Here is a 27746-nt window from a genome sequence, read left to right on the forward strand (position 1 = left end):
CCACAGAAACTTGACACAGAGCAATTCCTATTAAAGCCTTGGACATGTTCAAAGATCCCTTTTGCTTTTTCACCATCCAATGTATCAAACTCAGATAAGGCCTTCTAGTCTATTTAACTGCATCAAAATCCCTGCCCACTGATCATCTGGGACTAAAGAATCCTCTAATACTTGTGTTTCTTGGTGGACAGATGAAACCAGATGATGTTTTGTCTTGTGTTGACTCCAAAATGCTAAATCTGGGATAGAAACTTTGGGTCCAAAGTATTTGGCAAACGTTGACTTAATGTCTGTCTCTACTGTGGAAGCATCTAATTTGCTTATATTTGTTCTCATGTGTGCTGCAGTCATAATGTTCACTATAAGCCAACTGCAGTATATTCCATCCAAAGAATAAAATTCCAACTTACACCTCACCCTGCCTGCCACTCCTCTCCCATCCAATATGCCAATTGCTTTGTCCACATTGCTTGCCTTGCACCTCATGATTAATAGAGCACACCAGTTATTGTGAATAAAAATGACAGAGTCTTTACTTAGATGGTGTTATGAGTGAGAAGACAGATTCGGAGGATCTCAAAAGTAAAGGACTCTGAACACAGTCTGGCAGTTAAGGATTTTATTTACAAAGACAAACAAGGGAAAATGGTAACAGGAATAACACACGCACACAGTTTATAGCGAGTGTGGGAAAATCGTAACGGGGTAAAATACACACAACGAACTGGGTACATACAATCAAGGAAAAGACAATACGATACCCGCCACCCCTTGACTCAGTGCAGGCACGGCTCTATGCTACTAGGGACACTAAGATGTTCCCAACCCTTTTAACAGTGCACACCTCACCAATGATTTCTCCAGTGCCGTCCCACGGCCGCGGCCTGGAATGAAGCAGGGTGGATTCCTCTGAGCAGTCAAGAGGCTGAGCCAAGCACATGTGGCACTCTTTATAGTGCTGGAGGGCTTGGGGGTCCAGGCCAGGTGATTTACAAAGGCCAATGGCCCAAGGCCAAACCTTGATTGGCAGTGGTGTGTCTTTCGACCAGGTAATGGGCAGTGCTGTCACGTGACAGCCACAACCCTCCACAATACAGATGGCCAACTTGGATAATTTTTTTGGAAGTTAGTAGCTATTGACAGACTGTTTTTATGCTGGGTTCCAGGGGGAGGACAGCACAATAAACCAAAGTATCCTAAATTAATTAAGCATTTGATACTCAAATATCTGTAAGTTACATTTTTTTAGTCTCATGCACAGTAAACTGATCATTCTGGTGGCTAATCACTTATCTGATTTTGAGGCTCTGATATTATTTGTATTCACCAATCACTAATACAGGTCTCTACAAGGCTTGGAATCACATTGAACCTAAGTGTCAAGTGGAGCTGGATTAAAAGAGACGGCAGTGGGGAAAGGTTGAGGTCATGCATCATTAGTTTTTGGGGTCAATTAGGAATTAAATGATGCACAAGAACAAAGCAGCATACGAGGTAAATAAGAATAAACAAAGTAAATAGAATTGGTTTTGAAATTATGCAAATCAAGTGACACTTTATTGATATGTTGAAAATAGACAAAGGTCTTACAAATACAAAGCCCAAGATCATTCCAAATGCAACACTGAAAAAACAAAGTTCCCTTTGGATGTACAATAATTTTAAGGCAGATCTTGAAATAGAAGCAATTAATATAACAATTTTAAAAACCTCTCTTTTACAGATTATATACCTCAATCATTGCACCTGGCTGGAGCAAGGTTATCCAGTCTACAGCCACTTTAATATTTAGAAAATATTACACTGCAATATTTGCAAAATGTGACTTAAGTAATTGCCATAGAGGTCATATGCACTGAGCTAACAGTCTGGCAGCTTGCATGATTTAGTGTACAAAAATTGCAGCAACAAAACTCCTGTCTTCTAGGAATATTTGTAGAAACCCTCACCTGTCTTTTTACCCAGCTTTCCTTCATCCACTAGTTTATTCAATAGAGCACTGGGAGCAAACAGGGGGTTGTCTGGATCCACCTTTTGCCATCCTGAGAAGGAAAATGGTTGTGATTAATGAAAGTGTAGTTGAGGAAATACAAAACACAACAATTCTTGCAAGTTTATCTGGTCTATGCAAATTGAACAAAAAGATTAAGACCATAAGTCATAGGAGCAGGATTAGGCCATTCAGCCCATCGAGTCTGCTCTGCCATTCGATTATTATTATTCCCTCTCAACCTCGTTCTCCTGCCTTCTCCTCACAACCATTGACACCTTTACTAATCAAGAACCTCTCTCTGCTTTAAATAAACCCAATGACTTGTTCTCCACAGCCATCTATGGCAATGAATTCTACAGATTCACTACCCCCTAGCTAAAGAAAGAAATTAAACAAAGAGAAAAAGTATACCAGGACACAATTTAGTTTTAACCCATTGGGTTATTTCCTTATTTTACATAAAACTTAATCTTACATGTGTGGTTTTCTTGTGTGCTGATGGTTGTAATCCCATGAGCACTGTGACAGCAGGACACAGCTCTAATTAGCTCACAGTGGTCAACAAGCACACATCCACAGTCATAATTCCAAGACATTTCATTATGACACGAATATATAAATATCACCCTCCCTGCCCCCCACCCCAAACAGGATATCATTTAATTCAGGAATAAGATGCCGAGGAGTCTGCTGAGCTATGTAGTGTGAATGTGTACCAGCATTTGTTCCACAGTTGTCAGTTGAAACAATGCTATAATCAGTGACAGATGCGAGAATGTGGCATAAATTAGCATTTCAACATTTATAGCGTTTCAACTGTTTGGTCAGAATTCTGCTTTCATGGTCCGTCACAAGACAGAATTTTCAACCGCGTGACACTGCAACCATCAGCCACTCCCAACTTTCTTTGTGATCTGCTAGTTCTCTGCCTTTTTTTCCCAACACCATGTTTTATCTGTGTCTGTGAAGTATTTCAATTCATTTTCGAACAATGGTTAGAAAATCAACGGTTTTGGTAACTTTTACATGACTTTTCAATCACCTACTCTCTATGGCACAGTGAGGTTAAGTCCTAATGTGCGATTCACATTCCACATCCTGGATGCTTTGTCACCATGCTACTTTATTCAACTACAATGTTTCAATGGGGTTGCAAAAGTCTAGGGAGATATTTATGTTCAAAGTATCCCTGTCTCCTCTATTTTGATCTGAAAATTGTTACTTAGCATGAATTAAAAGCCCATCATTCTGGGTCATGTGTTCAACTGCTTCACGTGAACAATGTTATTAACAGAGGTGGTGCAAGCATCTGGGAAAAGATGCATTCAATGCAAGATGGACTGGTGCACCAGATCGTCAAACCCAACACAGAAAGACAAAACTAGTGAAACCGGAATCCATCAAGAGTCAGGATGGAGGGGAAGGGCAATTATAAAATGCAGCAATGCAAGGAGAATAATCCCACAGTCATTGAAGAGGACAAATCCCAAACTGGAATCTCATTGGAATCTTATTTTCAAATGGAAAATAAATTTAAAGTAAATTTAAAAGTACCTCATGTCAAGTTTGTACATGAAAGTAGGCTGCAACTGTCAGGTTATTAGCAGAAAGTTCAGACCACAACCACCTTCCTTAACAAACTCGCCTATTAATTAGTATTCATAATCTTCAAATCTAAAACTTCCTGGAAAATGAAAGGCTTGTTCAGTGCAAATCTGTAAAATGTCTTTCGTGGTGTTATTTACCACAAGACTTCATGCTTTACCATGGCACCACCTACTGTTCACTCCTTTAGCACCATACTTTTAATGCAATTGAATGTGTAGGGAACAGCATTCCAAAGATTTCAATATCTTTAAAAGGAATCACTTCAACTCTATTCAGAACAGTTCAATATTAATAACTGCTATTATTAATTGATGACAACATATTACCATAAAGCTAGAATAGATGTGAAATTAAAACAGAAAATGCTGGAAACACTCAGCAGGTCAGGTAGCACCTGTGGTAGGAGAAACAGAGTTAACACTTCAGGACCGAAACCTGGGAAAAAGAGAACTGGGAACAAGAGAAGGCAAGTTAGTTTTCAGTAGCAGTGAAGGTGGGGGAGGAGAGGGTAGAACAGAGGGAATATACCTGATAGGGTGCGATTAAATGAGTTAGTTGCCAGTTGAAAGCACATACCATTAACATTGAATACAGGACACTAGACTGGAAGAAGTGCAAGTGAATTGCTGCTTCACCTGGAAGTACTATTTGGATCCCTGGATGGTGGGAAGGGAATAGGTGAAGGGACAAGTGTTACCCCTCCTAGGGGTTGCATGGGAAAGTGCCATACAACAGGAGAGTGGTTGATGGGGATGGAAGGGTGGACCAGGGAGTTGTGAAGGGAGTGATCCTTCGAAATGCTGAAGAGGGAGGAGATGGGAATATGTGTCTGGTAGTGGTATCTCGTCAGAGCTGGTGGAAATCGCAAAGGCCGATCCATTGAATACAATGAGTGGTGGGCTGGAAGGTGAGGAATAGGGGAACTCTGTTCTTGCTCTGACAAGGAGGAGAAGGGTGAGAGCAGAGGTGTGGGAAATAGTTGAGATGTGGTCAAGAGCTCTGTCCACTATCTTTGATGCAAAGCCATGCTTCAAGAAGGAAGATATTTTAAAAGGCACCTCTGTAGAAAGTCTCATCATTGGAGCAAATATTATAGAAAGTGGGAGAAATGAATGGAGTATATACATTAGGCAGAGTGGGAGGATGTATAGTCTGATCTCTTTCTGCCAATGCTACCTGACCTGCTGCGAGTTAATTGCATTTTTCGCTTTTCTTTCAGATTTCCAGCATCAGCAGTTTATTTTTTGACCTTTAGAATAAATGTCATCTTTACGACTTTCAATATCAGTCTAGAAAATTACTGCATTAGATATATTCCCAGACTCCCAAGTCATCAAGCCTCACATGATGGTACACCCTGAACATCAGTATGAACACCATTTATATCTGCACTCAAGGTCCTGCAAGAAGCAGCTGAAAGATGCACAGGACTTAGAAGCATGAAACCACAGCGCCATTAGAGTGGGGAAGAAAGGTTTGTCAGTCTTTGTTGTTTATTTGTAATCATTACTGTTCTGATACAGAGTTGGTTCAAAGGGAGCCAAAATGTAAGTGAAAGAATATCTGCAAATTCATTATTCATTAACTGTAATGTTTCTCTGCAACATTGATGCCATGTGAGAAAAAAAGTAACTTGCACATTCATCTCCTCAGCAGAACTTAGTGAATTGATTACAATTCAAGAAAACATTGATACTTCTTGACACCAAATATCAAAAGTTAAACAGTTGAAAGACATTATCCCCTAAGTTTGTACTGCATTTTAATGAGACAAAAGCCAGTTAATAGTGCTTATAAGATTCTATGACCTCATTAGCTCATCATACAACAGCACACAATAGGTTAGACAACAAAAAGATGCTTTGTAATCAATCTCACATTTAACAGGGTAGCTAAACTACAAGCCAAGGCAAAACCAAACTGGGTTGAGGAACTACTATGCATATATCTGAGCAACAAACTAACATACTAGCAAGACTGAATATTGCCAGACAGGCTAATATGGGATCCTTCCGAAATTCAGATACTGAACTTTCCCTGTGTTTTATTGTCTCACCATAAGCAATGGCAGCTGAACCTGTTTTGAAAACTGGTGTTTCTATAAAAGTGATTTTGTTATATTAAAAGTAATTATGTTATACAGTAAGTGGCAGAACCCAGTTGAAGAATATTAATTACAGATGCATCTTGGGGTGCAAGTCCAAAGCTCCCTGAAAGTGGCAACACAAGTTATAGGATGGTAAAGGTGGTGTACGGCATGCTCGCCTTCATCATTCGGGACAGTGAGTATAAGAGTTGGGAAGTCACGTTGCAGCTGTATAAAACTTTGGTTAGGCCACATTTGGAGCATCGTGTGCTGTACTGGTTGCCACACTGCAAGTAGGATGTGGAAGCTTTGGTGAGGTTGTGGAAGAGGTCCACCACGATGTTGCCTGGATTGGAGTGTATTAGCTATAAGGAGAGGTTGGACAAGCTAAGATTGTTTTCTCTGGAGTGTCAAAGGCGAAGGGGTGACCTTACAGAAGTATATAAAATTATGAGAAGCATAGATAAGGTAAGTAGTGAGTCTTTTTTCAGGGTGGAAATGTTAAGTACTAGAGGGCATAGGTTTAAGGTGAGAGGGGAAAGTTTAAAGGAGATTTGCAAGGCAAGTTTTTTTTTCCCCCCCACACAGAGATTTGTAAGTGCTTGGGAATGCACTGCCAGAGAAGGTGGTGGTAGCAGATGCAATAGCAGCGATTAAGAGGAATTTAAACAGACATGAACAGGCTGGGAAGAGGGGGATATGACCATGTGCAGATAGATGGGATTAGTTTAATTTGGCATCATAGTCAGCTCAGACTAGGTGGGGCAAAGGGCCTGTTCCTGTGCTGTACTCTTTTACGTTCTATGTTACATCAGGTTTTCATTATTTCAGGATTTTTGGTCAGTTTCCATAGTCAATAAATATTGTACTTGGTACTGGAACATATCCTTAAAGACATGCTTCATACAACTGACTGTATTAACACTAAATTTGACCTATATGTTATTAAACACAATTTATTACAGAAAGAATGCTTCAAATCTTTTAGACATTATGTATACGTTTTCATATTAAGGAATCAGAATTACTAAATGAGGTCAAGATGATAAAATGCACACTTTTCCCCCCTGCGTTTGCCTCCTTTCAGGACATGTCTCAACACAAGGTTAAAGGTGATATCCAACTCACCACATAATTGTGATTGTCAAGTAAGGAGTGTGTTACAAACCTCAAAGCTGCATCACATGTTGACTTCATGAGCAGTTTAGTGAGGTGAGCCATGCCTTGTGCTGGAACAGCCTTGCACAATTTGAGCCTGCCTCCACCTCACTGCCTTTCCCCATTGTTTACTCAAGTAACACCAGCTTCAGTCTTGTTGCCCTTCTCATCCGGTTAGTACCAAGGGTGCCTACTACTAGATTTCACCATTCACCAATAAAAAAAATCATATCACCAGCCAAAGTGAAGCAGAGAACTATGGCCTTTGGTTGTCATGCAAAGACTAAACATATTGATTTTTTTTGAATAACAATATTAATGCATTAGAAATAACTCACTCCACATACCGTCAATAATAAACTTGGAGGTGTCAAGTCCAACATAATCCAATAATTCAAAAGGACCCATGGGATATCCAGCACCCAATTTCATTGCTACATCAATGTCTTCCTTTGATCCATGACCTTAGAAAAACAACAAAATAAATGCATTAAACTGCATAATGGTACCAAGAGAAAGCAATACATATAATTCAACATATTTTTACTCAAAAGCATGTTAGTTGCCCTGTTGTATCTTTTAGGCACAAAATCATCAATTATCTTAATTAAAATATAAAATAGAATAAGACACAAAGGGCTAGAAACTGTGTAACATGTAGAAGTAAGCACCAAAGTAATGATAGGCAGTGGAACCACATCTGTTTCTCTCCCAGACCACAGAAGGAATTTCTTACCTGACCAATGTGCATAGTGTTGTGTCTTTGTAAATGGTAGATATCCCCGACCTTTAATGCAGTTGCACACAGCAACTTTATGTCATTTCAAGATTTATGTGAAAAGTACAATATATTTTTGCAATTTCCCATCACTGTGGCAGCTCCTATGATGTGGGTTCTCATTGTGAATCACTGCTTCAAGAAGCAGGCTGAATCTACTGACCTAACCACAAGTGGTGGGAAGGATATGGTAATGGGCACCCTGCTTCACCACTGGGCAATTAGACAATGTGGTGGCTGAGGTGGATGGAGCAGTATACCTCCCACTATAGGAGGCCTTAGCTGCAACATGCAGATGTCTAATCCATTGGGGAGGATGCTGTGGTTGATTTTAGAGGCAGACTCCCCAGCAGTAGCAGCTCAGGTAAGGACTGGTCCTCAACTCAAGTTCAAGCAGGCTTTCATCCTTCGAAGAAGGCCTACTTTTCCAGACAAGGCCTGCAGTGCCCTTTCAACATCTACGCACCCTTCAGTATTGCAACAGTGACACCAAAAGTGTGCTCAGTCTCCAGCCGCCTCTGATTTTGTAATACGCACAAAATCAATTTTGTATTTCCATTCAAATATATAAAACACATGCATTACACTATTGAATTTAAGATATTTAAGATATTTATTTATTAGTCACATGTACATCGAAACACACAGTGAAATAAGTCTTTTTGCATTACTGAGAATGTGCTGGGGGCAGCCTGCAAGTGTCACCACTCTTCCGGTGCCAACATAGCATGCCCACAGCTCCTAACCTGTATGTCTTTGGAATGTGGGAGGAAACCGGACCACCTGGAGGAAAACCACGCAGACACAGGGATAATGTACAAACTCCTTACAGGCAGCAGCGGGAATTGAATACAGGTCACTGGCACTATAATAGCATTATGCTAACCGCTATGTTACCGTGCCACCCCACGGCACAGAATTTATCAAGACTGTGGATGCAGGGATCACTGCAGATTCATTATTTTGGTCAGTGCTTGTTTGCTACTAGTCCCTGCAGGGAGCTAAAAAGTCGCAGCTTATTCCAACACAATTGCTTTGATCTTTCTCAGTCTAACAGAATATCAAAGCCAAATGGGATGTGATCCTCTTCACTCTAAACAAAATAGTTTAGTACCTGTATAAGATTCTTTCTTCAAATAAAGTTCAACCCAAGAAAAGCCTAGGACTTAGTTTTATGTTAGGAATAAAACCCAATTTCTCCTTGGAGGTAAATCCATTTACTAAAAACTATTTTGGTAAATCATCATCTGGCATAATATTAATGGATGTCTGGAGAGGGAGGAATTATTTTGTAGAGTTAAAAACATCATTGTTAATCATTATCTGACAAATACATTTCTAGTCTGATTAGATTGAAAATCAGACCAACCATGAACCAAATGTTTTTATTACACCAATCTTGTCCTAACCAATTTTGTTCTCTCTACGCTCCCATCAATTCCTTCCCATATTCTACCTCTTACCTCGGGGCACGCTATAGTTGCCAATTGTATTTGGGATGTGGGAGGAAACCAGAGCACCCAGAGGAAACCCACACGGACACGGAGAACATGCAAATCCGCACAGATAGCACTGGAAGTCAGGATCGAGCTCAGGCTGTTGGAGCTGCAAAGCAGGAGGTCTACTGGCTGCGTCACTGTGCCACCCCAGTAACACAAACTGGGCATTAAAAAAAATGCAACCTACTGAATCTTTGAACACAGCATTCATTTGCCCTGCATGACACTTCATTAACACTGAAGCAGGCCTCTCAGTCCCTTAGGCCTCTTCTGTCAATTTGATCAGAGGCTCCCATACTTCCCTTTGTTGCATATTCCTTTCAAAATTTACGAACTATCCTACACCACTGCACATACATTTTATAGTTTAACTCCTTAAGTGACAATTATAACGATGTATGGTACCCCCATTGGTCTGCCCAACTATCTCCAACAACATATGCCTGATCAAACCGCACCGCCTGCTCGACACCCACACCTGACCATGTGTCTGACCTTCTCCACTGAACAAATGCATGACATATTTCCCATTCATCTGCCTACCTCCTGCAATTCTCTGCCTGACAAATCCCTATTATCCTCCCTTCCCAAAGATAAAGAGCCATAGGTCTTATAAATTCAATTTTTCCTCCATGCTTCCCAGAGACACCATAGTTTGGGAACTTCTGAACTGGATCATGGCTGATCAGTTTCTCAACTCCATTTTCTTGCTTTAGTCCATAATTTCAGTTGGTCCAGTCAGCTTTTAGGCCTGGAGTTACAGATCTATTTATTTATTTTACAAAAGGAAGTCTTCCCTGAACAACCCAGCTCTAATTTTTGTGTCCCGAACTGGAAGGGGTCCAACAATGGCATCAGAATTTCTCAATGCACTTGGAAAGAGGCAGTTTTTGCCTTTTTCTTTCCACTGTCCCACCATTTGAACAAAATTTGCCATCATTGCAAGGTACAAAAAAGCAGCTTTAATAAACTTCGAATACTTCCTTACAAACACATTTTACCTTCTTCAACCATCTTTTAATTGATATCAAATGTCTTCATTACAATTAACAGACTAAAAACTGTGCCTTCACAATGCTTCTCCTCAGCTCCATGGATATCCATTGTGTGTCAAGGTGTACTTTTGGTTTCACTCCCTGCCTTCAGACAATTGTTCCGAAGTATCCTCTTACTGAATGTAAATATAATGAAGTTTTCCCCTTGCCTCATAAATAATTTGAAAAACCTATCTGGTCTATTATGAGAAGCATAGATAGAGTAGACAGTCAGAATTTTTCCCAGAGCAGGAATGTCAAATACTAGAGGGCATAGCTTTAAGGTGAGAGGGGGAAAGTTTAAAGGAGATGTGCAGATCAAGTCTTTTACACAGAGAGTGGTGGGTGCCTGGAACATGCTGCAGGGGGTAGTGGTGGAGGCAGATACGACAGTGGCATTTTAAGAGGCTTTTAGATAGGCACATGAATATGCAGGGAATGGAGGGATATGGATCATGTGCAGGCAGAAGGGATTAGTTTAATTTGGCATCATGTTCAGCATAGACATTGTGGGCTGATGGGCCTGTTCCTGTGCTGTACTGTTCTATGTTCTATAATGCAGGTGAAACTGTAGTGGCCTCATTGCATTGACAACCTTAATGTATTCTGACCCTGGCTCAGCTCGAGTGGGGTAAAAAAAAAGTCACTCCAGAGCGGTGCGTTTTAATTTCCAAGTAAAATCAAACAACTGATAATTTAAGCCACAGAACATTTTAAACCAAGATCTACAAAATAAATTTTTCCTTCTACAGTGGTAGGAATAATATATTTTATCTTCCTTTCTGCCAATACTGGGGGCTGAAATCAAAGTCTCTGTATAAAGAAAAACCTACACTATGTTTTTGTTGAGCCAGTCCAATAAAACAGCTAAAAATAGTGGGAACCTTTTATTGCCTTATGCAACAACACTGTAGAAATACTCAGTCTTAATGGCAGAACCACACAAGGTCAGTGGGATGCACTGGAGGTAGACAAAGAAAATAAGAAAATGTAAATTGCTGAAAGCAACATTGCCAGGTTATAAAATTGGAGACAGTTAAACACCTATAATGGGGTCCTATAGTCTCAAAAATATTAAGGATCTAGTGGGAACATTTGCTTTAAGACTCAACTTATTTAATTGTGTTTTTAAGTCACTACCCACCAGCCTGGTGAGAGGCAAGCTTCAGCTGATTAGGTACACAGTGTGCAATATTTGAACACCTGTGCCATGTTAAAACAAGTATTCCTATGGAGGAGGAGGAAAAAATAGAGAACTCTTTGTGAAATTGGGCTGAATCTGAAGTTCAGGTTTCCATTACCTTGTTTTTAAAAACCCTCCATGGCTTATATTATAATTACCTCTCTCATGCAGCCGGACAGCTTCCATCAAGTATGGTACAAGAAGGCGATTCACAATAAATCCAGGAGTATCCTGTGGTGAATTAAATGGAATGAATGAGTACTAAAGCTTTTTCATGCTTACTAGGGTTTTTTTATAATGATAAAATAGGTTTTTATTATATATTGAATCAAACCACAAACTATCAAATACATTTTATCTCATGAGCAAGTTAAAATTTTGCATTTATATTTGGAATTAAATGCAACTAGAACAAAGTATCTAAAAATAAAGTCAAGGAAAGTAAAAGTACACAGAACACTCATCAATGCCTTTGAGATTAAGGACACATTCATGCCCTAAAAGTACCTCAGAGAAGAGCAAAAAGACTTACGGAGAAACTTCGGCCTTTCAATACTTAAATGAAATGTATGTTCTTTTACCAGTTGATCCTTTCTTTCAGCAAAGATGCACTACACTGGAATTCAATGGTCCCAAGTTATAACTTGACTATTTGAATAGGAATGGCAATCTGTGGTAAGAATTTCAGCTTTTATTTGCTTTCAACAGCTCAGCAGACATGTCATTAGAGCCTAGGGTTCTGCTAATGTCTTCAGATCCAATTCATTCTGTATTAATTCTCAATGATCCCTACATTTCATGTGCTAGTAAATGTATATTCTCACCTGTGGCATAATTTGTAAGACCAATTACAATTATTTTCTTTTACCTGCTAGAACACAGAAATGGTCCATTCAGCCCAAATGGTCAGTTCAGGCTGAAACACAGCATCCACCAACATGTCTCTGACTAACTGTATTAGTATAATTGCCTACTCCTTTTTTTCCACATGTGATTATCTAGCTTCTTAAAAAGCTTATGTACTGTTTGCCTTAACAAACTTTGTGAATAATGATTTGCTCCTGAATTTCCTGTTGAATTTATTAATGACAATCTTATATTCATGATCTTCACTTTTGGACTTCCCCATGTAGAAAAAAAAATCTACTCTATCAACCCCTTGCATTTGAAGTTTTTAAAATTCAGCCACCTCTCAGTCCCCATTTTCAATAGAAAGGATCTCACCCTTTTCATCCTTTCCCTTTAACACTAAACTCTCGGTTCCATTCTTGTGAATCTTTTTTATTTCCTTCCCTCAATGCCCCTCCATACCTTTCCCATTACAGATATCAGAACAATGCACCAAGCAATCTGTGGTCAAATCAAAATCTGACATGTTTATCATAATTTCTCAGCTTTCCCATTCAATATTTCAAAAATTTAATGAGTTCTCATTTACTATATTCTGTTTTACCCCTTCTAATATCTTTTTTTGCCTCCTCATTACAGTGCTATACCCTTCATAATGTTATCACATGCTTCTACTCTCAGCTCAAATTTAAACTGAGCATCTACAGAACTGTATTCATAAAGGCATTCTTTCATAGCCTGAAAGAAATATAGTTAAATATTTTATGCATTTACCCATCTCATTTTCAAAATTTCTCAAAGCCAGTTCAATGATCTATTTTTTTTAAAAAGACATCAGTAATATTGGACCAGATTCTCTCTTTCCTCAAATAAACCACTATTTTCCAGGTCAGGTCCTTAGAAGTACTAAACTTTTCTGTGATTACACCAAATATAACTATCATTATAATGTAAGAAATAGAAGCAAGAGTAGGCCATTTGGGCCCTTGCACCTCCTCCACCATTAAACAAGGCCATGTTGATCTCTTATATCTCAATGGCACTTTCCTGCAGTAATGTCATGATTGCCTATATATCTAGCAATCTATCTATCTATCTGTCTTGAATGTACTCAGCAACTGTAGCTCCAAAGCCCTCTGAAGTAGAGAATGAAGGATGAATGGCTGACCCCTTATTTAGATTCCTAATTCAAAACATTCCACACTGGGGAAACCATTCTTGGATCTCTCTCCTTTAGCCCATTAATAATTTTATATTTTGATGAGATCACCTAGATTTTTGTGGGCCTAGCCTAATTAACTCGTAGGACAACCTCCTCATCATTCTGATGAACCTTTGGCATGCTCCCTCTATTGCAAGTACATCCCTGCAATAGAGGGAGAAAAGACCAGTACACAACATTCCAGGGCCAAACTCACCTAAGCCTTATGCAAATCCAGTCAGATGTCTTTATGCTTGTAGTCAAATCCTCTTGCAAGGAAGGTTAACTACCAAAAAATGGTTCATTTATTCCTAGTCTGCTTTCTGCCCATGAACCAATCCTCAATTCACACCTGCGTATTACTCTCAACTCCATGTGCCCTAGTTTTGTTTAATGATCTCTTCTGTGGCACCTTATCTGAAAGTCCAAAGACACAACATTCACTGGCTCCTTCTTACCTATTCTGCTATTCAACTTCAAAAACATGTCAAACAGGATTTCTCTTCAATAAATCCATGTTCACTCCACACAATGGATCGCCCTGTTACCACTTCCTTAATAATAGATTCTTGTATTTTCCCCAGCAGTGAAGTTAGGCTAATTGGTCGGTGGTTCTCGGTTTCTCTCTCCCTCCTTTTTTAAAATAATGAAATAACATTTGTTGCAAAAAAGCAAGCTTCTGGACAAACTCAGCAGGTCAAGCAGCATCTACAGAGGCAGAGGGATAACTGATGTTTCAGTTTGAGACCCTGCATCAGGACTAAGTGTAAAGGGGAGATAGCCAATATAAAGAGGCGAGGGGGAGGAGTGAGGCAGGAGCAGGCAAACGATGCGGATCCAGGTGAGGAGGGATTGATGGGCAGATGGCGTGAGGTAGAGGAGGGAAGGATGGAGATAGTGACAGAGGCTATAAGTGGAGACAACAAAGGGCTACATATTATGGAGTCTGATAAAAAAGGCGATGATTAGAACCAGATAAGGGAAGGATGTTGGGCAGGTGGAAACAGTAGGGAGAGGTGATAGGGGACCCAGTGGGTTGAGTGTGTGGGTGATTGGCAGATGGAACCAGGTGAGGGAGGGGAAAGAAACTGGGGGCTGGTGGTGGGGTGGTGGGGTAGGGGGGGGGGGGGTTGTGGGTGAAGGCCATGGGGATCTGGGTTGATCAGAAGGAGAGAGAAAGGAACAGAGGCTGCGATTCATGCCACTGGGTTGTAGACTACCCAGGCGGAATATGAGGAGCCGCTCTTCTTGTTTGCATTTGGCCTCACTATGGCAGTGGAGGAGGCAGAGGACAGATAGGGAATAAGGAGGGGAGTTAAAATGGCTAGCAACCGGGAGTTCAAGATGGCCATTGCAGACAGAGCACAGGTGCTCAGCAAAGTGGTCATGGATAACATTTGCTGCCTCCCACTCTGTAGAAGCCATTCTAGAATCTATGGAATTTTGGAAGATGACAACCACTATCATCATAGCTATCTCTTTCAAATCCTTGGGATGCATATCATCAGGTCCCAAGGAGTTCACAAGATCACAAGATCACAAGATAAGGGAGCAGAAGCAGGCCATTCGGCCCATCGAGTCTGCTCCAAGGAAAAGGGAAAAAGAAATGGGGTGGGAAAAAAAGAGAGAGAAAAAAAAAAAAAAAACTATTCTAATCCCATTTGCCAGCCTTATCCCCATATCCCTTGATACCCTGACTATTTAGATATCTGTCTATCTCCTCCTTGAACACCCCCACTGATCTGGCCTCCACTGCTGTGCGTGGCAAGGAGTTCCACAATTTCACCACCCTCTGGGTAAAGAAACTTCTCCTCATCTCTGTCTTGAAACTGTACCCTCTAATTCTAAGATTGTGCCCTCTGGTCCTGGACACGCCCACCAAGGGAAACAGCCTAGCCACATCTACTCTATCCTTACCTGTCAACATTTTAAATGTCGCTACGAGGTCCCCTCTCATCCTTCTGTACTCCAGCGAGTACAGTCCAAGAGCCGACAAACGCTCATCGTACTTAAGCCCTTTCATTCCTGGAATCATTCTCGTAAATCTCCTCTGAACCCTCTCCAACGTCAGCACATCCTTCCTAAGATGCGGGGCCTATTAATTTTCCCAATACTATTTTTTCCACCAATACTAATTTCTTGCAGCTCTTCAATCACTCCGGGCCTGTTCTCTACTACTTCTGGGAGGTCTCGAGTGCCTCTTTCCATAAAACAGAAGAAAGTTGTTTAATTCCTCTGCCATTTCTTTATTCCCAATATTGTCAGTCCATAGGAGCCCACACTAACTTTTGCTAATCTTTTCCATTTAGCATATCTATAGAAGCTTTAGTAGTCTGTTTTAAAGTTTCATATTAGGTTACTTATATTCGACTTTGCCTTTCCGTATCAATTTCCTCAGTACCCCTTTGCTGAATTCCAAAATTTCCAGGTCTTTTTGGCAACAGCTTCACATTTTTTTTAATCTAATAACACCATATTCTGCAAATCTGTTTTTCCTTTTTGTTGGAACACAATATTCTGCATTCTGTTTTTCCTTTTTGTACCATGGAATGTATAATGTACTATGTATGGAAGGATCTGTCTGGATGGCACGCAAACAAAAGCTTTTCTCTGTGTCTCAGTACATGTGACAATAATAAACCAATTACCAAATACCACTTCTCTTATTAGCCTAGGCTGGACTGCTTCTTCAGTTGGGTTTTTGGGCTTTAAAGGGATACATATTTGTTAAAGACTTTAAATTTTAACCATTGCTTATTTACTATCATAATTTCCATTTTTCAATTGTGATCCCACATGCACATCAATTACTGATTCTACTTCATTGCCCAGAACTAAATTGAGGAATCTTCTTGTTGGACAAGAAACATAATTAGCTCCAGATATATTTTAAATGGTCCTCCTCTATAACTACATATTAATTTAATTACAAACCATTTTGTGTTAATTAAATTGACCCAATATTTCAAGGCTGTTTATTTTTCAGATGTATCCCAGGTAACATAGACATTCTAGTCAGCAGTGAGTAGAAAATGCCCTTCTTATTTAAGACAGATATGGGAAGGATTAAAAGAATGTGTTAACTTTAGCCTTTCATTATTATCAAGTTTGACAAAGAAAACATTGTTACGTGAAGTAAGGTTTTCAAGATAAAGCCTTCCTCTTTTCTAATTACCATTGCAGCACACAGAACTCCAGTCTAATTACAGTCATTAAGCTCATATTTCTTAACAATTGTCACAACAATACTTTTTGCTCTAAATTGTCGATTCTAAAGACTCACCAATGATATTATTGTCAATTTGCCACGAGGCCATAAAGAGGTAATTTTATTTTGTGGATCTATATGCCCTAGGAATTATATCCAAACTGATTTTACATATTAGTGTAACGCAGTAGGCATAGGTAACTACTGGACCACTCGGGTGATGTGGACTTAATCCCAGGCCCCAGAAGCAAAACAAAAATTTTGGAAACTGCTGATGGTAAAAATTTGGAAATAGAAAAAGAAAGTGCTGGAAGCACTCTGCAGGCCCAGCAGCAAGTGTGGAAAGAGAAACAGTTAACTTTTCAGATTGAATACCTTTGTCTGAATTTGAAAAGAGAAAAAGTAAGTTGGTTTTAGGTTGCAATGGGTGGAGGAGGATGGATAGGACAAAGAGATTATCTCCTGGTAGGGTGAGGCAGGATTGCCATGGGAGTAAACCTTCGAACAGTCAGTTTGAAATGCTGAAAGGGGAGGGAAGGGGAAGATGCCATTATCCCAGAAGTAAAATCTTAATTTCTTTACCACTGCACTATCAAGATAATTGATTATGGAATATGTTAATGGATACAGCATGAACCTACCTTACAAGCCACAGCTTTTTTCCCCAAAGCTTTGGTGAAATTCATTAGTGCTTCAAATGTCTGCTGACTAGTCGCTGGAGTCTCACTGACCTATTCAAAAAGATTAAAAGAAACATTAAAAGTCTCATTGTTAATAAGGTACCCATCCACAGAACTGTTTATCAACCTTTTTCTTGATTATATTGATACAAAAAAAAATTAAGCAATTAAATTTGAGGCTGTTTAGAGTAAAAATAACTGAACTTATCAAAATAATATTGGTTAAAAACAGGGAAAAAGATCTTAACTTATATTAATATGACTATTTTGGCTGAACTCCTATTCCAGGGTAGGATTCTGTGTGTCCCAACTTTCCTGGAGGCTGATTAGAAACATAACCAGGATGCAAGGAATAGAGACTGTTAAACAAAGCAGTGTGGGGTAATTGATATCAAAGAGTAAGAAAGAGGAGAGTTAATAACTTATTCATTTGGAAAGACTGAACAGGCTGGAGCTCTTCTCAGGAAAAGAGAAAGAATTTGCTAAAGTCCTCAGAATCATGAAAATATTTAATAGAAAAGATATAGAGCTATTTCCAATAGCTCATTTGGAAGTTCACTCAGAATGTGGTTAGAATTTGGAAGATATTTACCAGTTGATGCAAATGGCATTGATGCGGTTAAGGGCAGCAACATTTCCGTTTGACAAAGAAAGGAATGGAGGGTTATGCTGATAAAGTTGGATGAAGAGGAGGAAGAGGCATGTGGAGAGTACAAATGTTAGCATGGACTTATTTGGCTTGTTTTATGTTGGAAACTCTAACACGTGATACCAGTAAATCATTAGCTATGATATTCTTATGAAAAAAACTGTCCAATGACCAGCTGTTTCAATTTAATAGAATGCATCTGCCAATAGCTTTACAGCTTCTTTATTTACTTTGTTTTATTTCTTTCCATTTGCAAACAATATAAACAAACCTCCACCAGCTTCATCATGGGTACAGGGTTGAAAAAATGGAGCCCACCAAATCGGTCCTGTCTAGTTGTAGCACTTGCTATTTCTGTGATTGACAGTGATGAAGTATTGCTGGCAAAGATAGTATTCCTATCAGGAAAACAAAGAAAACAAAATTATTTCTTCATAGCAATTAAATACATCGTTATCCATTTACGGAATGTGGTAGGCCAGAATTTAATCGCTCATTCTGAACTGCCCTGGAGAAGATGAGGGTGAGCTGCTTTTTTGAACTAATGCTGTATGTGTATTGAAGATTCTCTCACAATGTGGCTGGGAAAGAAGCTTCAGGATCATATTGCAGCGACAGTGAAGGAATATTTTCCAGTGCTAGAATGAAAGGTATGCTGGGTATAAGGTTATAATTGTGCTGGAATAGAGGTCCATTGTTGTTGCCAGTAACCCACTGTACCTCACAATGCCCAGATCCTTGGAACAAAGGTTACTATTTTGCACTTTCCATTAAAACAACTTGTTTCCAAGAGTTAACATAATAAAACCCACAGTAATTATTATTGCATATTTAATCATTTCCAGAATCTTTCCAAGTTTGAATAGGTTCCTGTCTTACTAAAAAATGTGCCATTATTTCCACAGCATCATAAAATACAGGTCAATAATATACAATATAGGACAAGGGTATCCTTGGTCACTTGCTCTAAATATGCAACACAAAAATGGCTCATTGTACTTCATTTCTGAAATTTGATTCCATTGGTATTAATTAACTTGAATGTAATTGAATTTTGGAAGCTACTATCATGCAAATAACTGAGGTTGAATTCCTCCTCCTACTATATGTAAACTTACTTTTAATTTGCATGAACATACAAAGAATTAAAAAATACTAATCAGAGATTCATCAGCATCAGCCAATTATACAATAGTTAAGTTATTTGGAAAATTCTAAGAAAAATTCTGAAGGCATGATCAGCTCACTAAAAATCAAAAATGATATACTTGGATAAAAGTTCTTCACTATCCTCTATGGATTCATTAGTTCCCATTTAACAACATGCATCAAGCATTCCACAATAAAACAAATATTGTTCAATGAAAGACTTCAGCAAATAACCTTGTGTCGTACTAAGTGGCTACCACACTAAAGAAGAAATTGCTGTTCAGCTGAGATGTTAAACAGAGGCCTTATATGACCTCTCAGGTGGTATAAAAGACTGAGAATTTTCCCACCACCTGGCCAACATTTATCTCTCAATCATGATTATAAAAGGTTATCTGATAACCATCTTCTGTGCAGAAATTGGCAGTCGAGTTTCACACAGGAAGTATTTAACTGGTGAAGTGCACCATTTTAAATGCAAGTCTTTCTTTACTTAATTATTTCACTCAGAGAACAAAATATAACTTGCATACTTACTTCGAAGCACACTGATCCAGTTTTTTGAAAAGTTCTTGCTTTACGTTAATATTTTCCACAATAGCTTCCACAACCAGGTCTGTGCTTTGGACTGCAGAAACAGGATCTGTACTGGTACTGATTTTCTGAAGAATCTGCTGAACAAATTCTGCACCTGCCTAATTGTTGGAAGATAGCAGTAATGAACAGCAAAGCCCAGTTTTTCTTCCCTCTTATGTTCAGTAATCAGCAAACCTGTGATAGAGTACTGCAAATGAATGAATAATAAAATAGACTACCCATTACACCATGCTGATAAGCAGTGTGCAAAAGCATCTTGACATGCAGCGATTCTTTTTGGAGAATCGTTTCTTCCATACCATGGTTATTTATAATTAATTAAGCATGACCACAGATGTTTCTAAAATTAAAGAAATCCTGGAGAGTTTGATAATTTACATCCAATTTAAAATGAGGAATTTTGGAGCTAATTTCTCAATTCGTGAACATTTTCTCATTTAGTCACTCCACCCAGAAGTGGTGTGATGAAATGTGTTAGTGGGGCAGCCCAACCTGAAGTAACACAACTGACCAGCATTGAAACCAGCTGAAGGGCCTGAATGATGATGTGAAAATGCCACCCTTGTGTCAACTTTACTGGCTCATGATTACATAGCATCACCAGGTCACAGCAGAAAAGTTGAATAAACACATGCCATATTTTAAATAAAGATAAAAGATTTTAGTTTAAAAGTAAAAAATATGCTTGAGAAAGCTATTCCTGAAAGCATCCATAATCACATTATCAGAGCAGCTTCAGGTAAAAATGAGGGCCACTAAAATGCTGGGGTCAGTTGGCAAAATCAGTTCCTAAATAGAAGCAATCTGTTTATGGAATCAACGTTTATTCTCCCATTTCTAAAAATTACCGAGGCAAGGCAACTTGATTCTGAAAATTCTTATTACAAACATTTTTTTCTCCTGTAACAGCTTCAACAGAAACAAACAGGAACATACAGTGTTTAACATTCAATTAAATAGAGTGCACTTGCGTTGGTCTACAGTGACACATCTGAATGTCTACAAATAGCTTCTGTTCCAATTTAGCTGTGGTTGTTAAAAAACTGGGGTTAAACTGCAATCTACAGCAGAAGTTTTAAACTTTAATTATGTCTGTTCCAAAAAGGCCTGATTTGTCTAAACTTCAAGCTTTGAAGTTTTAGATCAAAAGAAAAAATATAGTCCAATATGTAGGCGAGACAGTCACAGCCATTACCACTCAATTCCACACATGGAGCACTATAAGGAGTCCTAACAGACCTTCATAAAATGGAATCTGATTTATGATTAGCTTAATACATTTGTATCCCAGAAATTGTGCCACAGTTGGATGTAAATTCACATCCATAATTTTCCACACAGCAAGATCCTAATATTGCTCATACATTGAGGTGCACATAGGCAAAAGAAAATAGATCAAGCTGCTTAATCATTTGTTTCTGTGTTGTGGAGGATGCTGACAAGAACTCATTTATTGCCCACATCTCCAACTTCTTTTTCCTCCCAAAGCTTTCACCATTACAGTCTCCCAGATGGGTGCCATTTCCCCAAAAATCCATAAGGAATATCCTCTCTGACTGTGCTACACCATCCTCTGTGCAACTCTCACAACCACTGACCAGAATGTCCTTCTCACACCACTTCTATATCATCCAGATGTATGGGTTTGCTTTAACTTTGTTCCCCTCTTCTATAAAACAGTAGCCAGTAAACTGCCAGCCAACAGTTTATTTGTCTAATTCTTTTCTGTCACTTTTGGAATCCCTCAAAGGTTCGATCCTTAGCTCCTCCATCTTAATTTTCTCCATACAATCCTTCAGAAAGGGGATTAGCATTTACAGAGAAGCTGAAAATACCCAGCTCCCTTCTCTACATTTTCAAATCATCCACTGGCTCTCAATAACTAGATTAGTTGTCCAATACCTAGTGTTGGATTGCACAAATCAAGTCACAATCATGATCACCCCCAACCTTGCTAATTTGTGAAAAATTTAAAACAATCCTCCTTCCAAATTCTTTTTTTAAACTTGCTCCAGAGCTCAATACCAATGAACCAAACCTTCCATCCCTCTCATCTGAGCCTCTGGTGTACACTCCCTCCCATCATGCTCTCATTCAGCCTCCAGTAATCGAGGTCAAACGTCCTGGAATTCCTCTCTGTATTGACACCACATTCTCTTGTTCTAAAGCACTCCATAAAACAATATTTTTTGACTTAAGCTTCAAGTCAAACTTATTAATTCTTGATTTGGCATCAGCCTTTTTCACAACTCTGAAATGCCTTGAAACGTTTATCTAAAATAAAAGGTGGTATAAAACATACAAGCTTTCCTTGACACCGATCAATTCCACAACAGAGATACTGGCACTCTGAGGATTTTGTTTTTGGATTACAATTGTTGATTAGATGGAACCTGCCAATTCATATTAACTGCAGTGGCAGCATAAAATACTTTCCAATTATGACACATTAGACCAATATGTTGCCATATTAATACTCATGCTCAGAAATCTGCTAACTGGTATAAAGCAAAACAAAATGACAATCACATTATTTGGTGGGCAACACATAGAAATTAAGGTACAGGATCAGCAGAATACAGCTCTACTTTTGAAGGATTATACTGGTACACAACCCTGATTGTGCACCCAATGAATTGTGACCAGTTTAGAGCCAGAACATTGGCAGGGGTTCAGCCCCTGATGAGAGTGGAACTGGTAGACTTTACCTGGAATGGATGTAGAACAGATAATTTGTTTCAAATGCAATAATTGGGCTCAGCTGGGATGTCATCTGTAACCAAATTGTACACTAACATACAACATCCCAACTGCACATAAGGGAAGTAACATTGGAGTTAAGTCTTAAAAGAAGTTGCAGGAAGGAATAAAACTTAGAGGAAATTAACATATATTTACAATAGTGAAGTTGTGGGTTTCTGTCAGCAGAGGCACCCCAACAGCAACTTAAAATTAAAAACCTGAAATTGTCTTAGATCAGTGGCTTCTAATTATCATTTAATAAAAGAGTAAAACAAGTGGAATTAGGTTAAACAATCTGCACGGCAGATTTATTAACCTAATGTGCAGACTTACATTGAAATGGCCGCAGCCAATACATATCAACAAGAAATGAATTAGTGTACACACTTGTAACAAGATTGTAACTGTCAAAGCATCACCTCAGGCTTATCTATAAACTTCTTCTTGCTTATACGCCCAATGCTGTCTTCAATTCTCTTCAATGATTTCTTTAAGATATCTTCAGCCTGATCCACCAGAATCACTGAATGTCCAGTTGCAGCAGCTACCTAGTAAAAGCAGAAACATCAGTTCATCAGTGACAATTTGACCCTACTTAGTGATCCTTAAAGTAGCTTTTACTCTAGCTGCAAATTCACCAGACCAGAGGCTTAATGATCATTGTGATAACAGGCCATCTGATCATCAAGCACAAGGTAAAATCATTCTTTGGAATACAAGCTCCCCTAACTTGATGTCTGCTATAGATCAGGCCAAAACAAAACTAAGAACTTTGTAAGAAAACATGGTAAGGTATTATGGTTGCCCTGAATTTACCAGATGGAAATGAAAACATAAGCTTAGACATAATGGAGCACTCCACCATTGGACTTTGAAGGAACTGCCAAAAGTAATAGTGTTTTATATACTACTTTCCCTCACAGTTTAAGAGCATCCCGTGACACCTTGACGTGGTGAAATATTTTCAAGTGTAGTCACTACTATTACATATAGGATATGTAATATCCTATGTACCGGATACAGGAAAAAGTATGGTAGAATTTAACATTAGTCCTATAATGACAATGGAAATCCACATAATGCAAACATTCACACAGCAAGGAGGAATTTAAGATCAGCGAGGGGTGGCAGTACCAAGATCCCTAGTTATCTAGTTTTAATTCTGCTTGTGATCCTGCCAGTGCATCTGGCAAATTATATGAGACTACTTGCTTTCTTCATCAGCTGTTCCCTTTGGTTATTATTAACTATGCTGAGAATTAAGAGCAACACACAAAATGCTAGAGGAACTCTAGCATTAGAAGCAGCATCTATGGAGGGAAATGGAGTTGACACTTCAGGTCAAGACCCTTTATCTGGACTGAAAGAGGGGAGACAGCCAGTATAAAAAGGTGGAGGGAAGGGGTGGAGCAAGAGCTGGCGGGTGATAGGTGGATCCAGGTGTCTCCATTATGCTGGGAATTAAATTTAATATTTTCAGTATTAAAGGAACATAAACAAGCAATTTGAAAGAGTATTAAAAGACCCTAATACCCTATATCAATTAAAACGTTCACTTCTTTTCACTCTACTATAGGTAATGGAATGAGTTCAATGAAAATGAATAGAATAATACGAGGTGTAAAGGGCATGAGCTGTGATGAAAGATGAGAAACCTTTAAGCTCTCCAGGAGCATTATTGATGCAAGAATACTGGCTGCTACCTATACGCAACTCCTGACATTCAGTTGTAATTCCAGAAAAAATGTGAAGTGATACACTTTGGAAGATAGAACTTGAAGGCAGAGTACAAGGTTAATGGCAGGATTCTTAGCAACGTGGAGGAATAGAGGGATCTTGGGGTCCAAGTCCATAGATCCCTCAAAGTTGCCACTCAAGTTGATAGGCTAGTTAAGGCGGCGTATGGTGTGTTGGCCTTCATTAGTCGGGAGATTGAGTTCAAGAGTCGTGAGGTAATGTTGCAGCTCTATAAAACTCTGGTTAGACCACACTAGAGTATTGTGTACAGTTCTGGTTGCCCCATTATAAGAAGGATGTGGAAGCTTTAGAGCGGGTGCAGAGGAGATTTACCAGGATGCTGCCTGGATTAGAGAACATGTCTTATGGGGAGAGGCTGAACAAGCTAGCGCTTTGGAGCACAGGAGGATGAGAGGTGACTTGATAGAGGTGTATAAAATTATGAGAGGCATAGATAGACAGCCAGCACCTGTTTCCCAGTGCAGCAATGGCCAATACCAGAGAACATCTGTTTAAGGTGAGTCGAGGAAAGCTTAGGGGAGGTGTCAGAGGTAGTTTTTTGTTTTTTTTTTTAAACACACAGAGTGGTGGGTGCCTGGAATGCACTGCCAAGGGTGGTGGTGGAGGCTGATACAATAGGGACATTCAAGAGACAGGCACATGGATGTAAGAAAAATGGAGGGTTAAGGGCTATGTAGGAGGGAAGGGTTAGATTGATCATAGAACAGGTTTATATAGGTTGGCACACATCATGGGCCAAAGAGCCTGTACTGTGCTGTACTGTTCTATGTAAATGGAGCTAAGTGTGTAAATGTATTTGAATACAACTTGCAGCCAATCGTTTTGCATGCCTTGAGCCTGGACAGCCAAGGACAAATATCTCCCCTGTGGCCCTGTAAGGACCAAGGACTAGAACTGACTAAATGTTATAAGATATGATACAAGCTGAAAATACTAAAAATCTGAAAAAGCAAAAAAAAAAATGCTAAAAATCCTCAGCAGGTCAAGCTGCATCTTTGGAGACAGAAAAACAGAGTTAACATTCCTGCTCAAGTAGTGAAGGGAGGACTTGAACCTGAAATGTTAACACTGTTTCTCTCCCCATAGGTGGTGCCTGGCTTGTTGAATATTATGAAAAATTAACCCAGAAGTTCAATCAGACTGATGTGGAAATTTCATAAATTCAACAAAAATAAGTTTACAACATTTTAGGAAAAAATGCTCAAGGAGTTTAAGTGTTTGAAATGATAATATTAACTAACAAAAGACCTTAGACAATTACAATTCCCAATGAATGCTTTTTCTGCAAGCTGATATGGTAGAGGATCAGGCTTGATGAGGCAAATAAATTAACTTTTCTTATTCTTGATGTTCTTGATATTCCAACTGATTTGGTTATGGTTTAAGGTCCACTCTAAGGTTTGTTCACATAATCTAACCTGAAACTCTAGTGCAGTATTGAGGAAATGGACCTTCGACACTTTAACTGAAATAAAAACTGACCAACCGTACATCTCTTCTGTGGACAAAACAAATTCTGTAACACTTGACAAAATGTTCCCTGATGTTAGGGTCAATCACTCCTCCTTTAACCAATAAAGCAGACTAAGAGGTTTTATGGTGCTATGCAAGTGCACAGTTTTTTTAAGCACTGCAATATTGTGAAATGAAGATGAAACACAGACAGTCAAGGTTTAAACAACTTAAACTAATATTTGAGTTAAAACTGATAATGGATTTTTAGTGGCATTTTCAACCTAGTGACAGCAGAATCGAATTTAAAAAAAAATCGCAGTTCTGATTAATATTTTTATACACACAAAAGTAAACACAAACTCTAGTCAGCCTTCCTGAGAAATTATGCCTTTCGTTTCTAATTATTTCATTAGTAACTGCAGTAACTGAAACATCTCATATTTGGAAATAAAAGTTATAAGTCCATCAAGACACACAAAATGGAATTCTTTAAAACTTATGTCTAAGATTCTAAAAATTCAAACTGGACTAAAAATTATCAAAGACAACTTTTTGCAATCTAAGAAAACAATGACTTTTAATAAAGAGTAACACTGACATTTCATTCAGCAAGATATAAGCCTGAATTGCCATCCAGCCACATTCTATAAAGCTGAGCCACCAGTTAGTTCTAGAATCTTTGACAAAATAAGCATAATTTCTTTTTCTACATCTTCAAACATGTTTTATCTTCACTAGAAAGTAAACTGTACTACTGTTTTATTTAAAAAAAAACTGAATTGGGCATGGGATGACAAGGAAAGAAGGATTACAAACTAAGGTTTTAAACATATACAAGGAAATGCTTTTGTCCAGCATCTACTGTAATCTTAGGATGTCCCAAAGTGCTTTACAGCTATTGATGTAATTTTGGAGACTAGCCATTATTTAACTTAATAGTTATTCCAGTACATTAGACGAAAGACAAATACGAGGCGAGTACATCAGATGTTTATTGGAATCTGCTCAGATAACATTATCCTTCAATCAACAGAGCTAAAGATAATCTGGACAATTATTGTTATTTATTGAATCCAATTGTATGTGAACAGGATTCCACACTTCCTTACAACAGGTATAAAAATAACTTGTTGGCTATGAAGCACATTAAGACATCTCATGTCTGAAGGATAATAAATATTTGTTTTTTTTTTACTGTGACATAATTTCAAAGTCTAAATATCTTCATGAGTCATTGAAAGATTACAGGTCCAAACATCTCTCTCTGGATTCCCCACTCTGGAAGATGGTGACTCCATACAAGTGTCTGGCATGGACTCCGTGAGCCAAAGGATCTGCTTCCGTGCTGTATCTTCACTGTCTTGTGTAACTTAAGTTCTGTGCTTTCTGAATATATGTGCCTATGATGCTGCTGCAAGCAAGTCTTTCCATTCGACCTGTACCTCACCATACTTGTACACATGAATTGACTCTATGAGGCAGTGCAATCACCCTTGGCAGACTACCGCATTGTCTAGCTATATTCTTTGGCTGCTCCTTTATCCACTGATGTTACTGGCAACAGCTTTCCAGCCTTTCACTTGATATGTACACAGTCTGCCGTCACAGGTAGTCTGCAACTACCATAAGCCAAAGGTTAAATAAACTCCAAGTTTAAAATGTAGTTATTGATTAATGTGCCAACAGTGAAACTTTGAACCTTTCATTTTAACCTTATGTAAAGAAAGAAAATGGTTATTTCAACTTCATGATTGTTGTAGAATGTTTCCTTTGAATCCACATAGCAGCTTTAGGATAAGCTAAACACAGGAATTCAAATTTTGTTTCTCTTTAGATTAATATTTGGCCAGCTGCAAAAGAAAATGACATGGTGAATTTTTCATCAGAATGCCCCTTTATTTTTGAGGAAGGAGGTTAAAACTTGTCTGTGTGGCTCCACTGGTAACCGAGTTCTTTCAGAATCACTTAGTCGTGGGTTTAAGCCACCCTCCAAAAAACTTGAGCATATAATCCAAATCAACATGTGATTAAAGAGTTCTAAATTATTAGAGCTATTATCTGGCACATCACCCTTTAAAAAGGGCTCCATCTGTCCATTCAGAGGGATAGAAGGTAATCC

General features: G+C 38.7%; 1 protein-coding gene across 1 annotated transcript in view; it reads right to left on the reverse strand.

Moving 5' to 3' along the window:
* Window positions 1-604: 604 nt before the first annotated feature.
* hadh (hydroxyacyl-CoA dehydrogenase) overlaps window positions 605-27746 on the reverse strand; it is a 30825-nt gene continuing 3683 nt past the window's right edge. The window contains exons 2-8 of the mRNA XM_052009144.1: window positions 22834-22962; window positions 19613-19770; window positions 18198-18324; window positions 17239-17328; window positions 11498-11570; window positions 7193-7309; window positions 605-2042 (exon numbers count right to left, since the gene is read on the reverse strand). Of these exons, the coding sequence (XP_051865104.1) occupies window positions 1924-2042; window positions 7193-7309; window positions 11498-11570; window positions 17239-17328; window positions 18198-18324; window positions 19613-19770; window positions 22834-22962 (813 nt within the window). The 3' untranslated portion in view covers window positions 605-1923. The remainder of the gene's footprint in view (window positions 2043-7192; window positions 7310-11497; window positions 11571-17238; window positions 17329-18197; window positions 18325-19612; window positions 19771-22833; window positions 22963-27746) is intronic.

The sequence above is a fragment of the Pristis pectinata genome, chromosome 2 (assembly GCF_009764475.1).
Source record: "Pristis pectinata isolate sPriPec2 chromosome 2, sPriPec2.1.pri, whole genome shotgun sequence".
NCBI classification, from domain to species: domain Eukaryota; kingdom Metazoa; phylum Chordata; class Chondrichthyes; order Rhinopristiformes; family Pristidae; genus Pristis; species Pristis pectinata.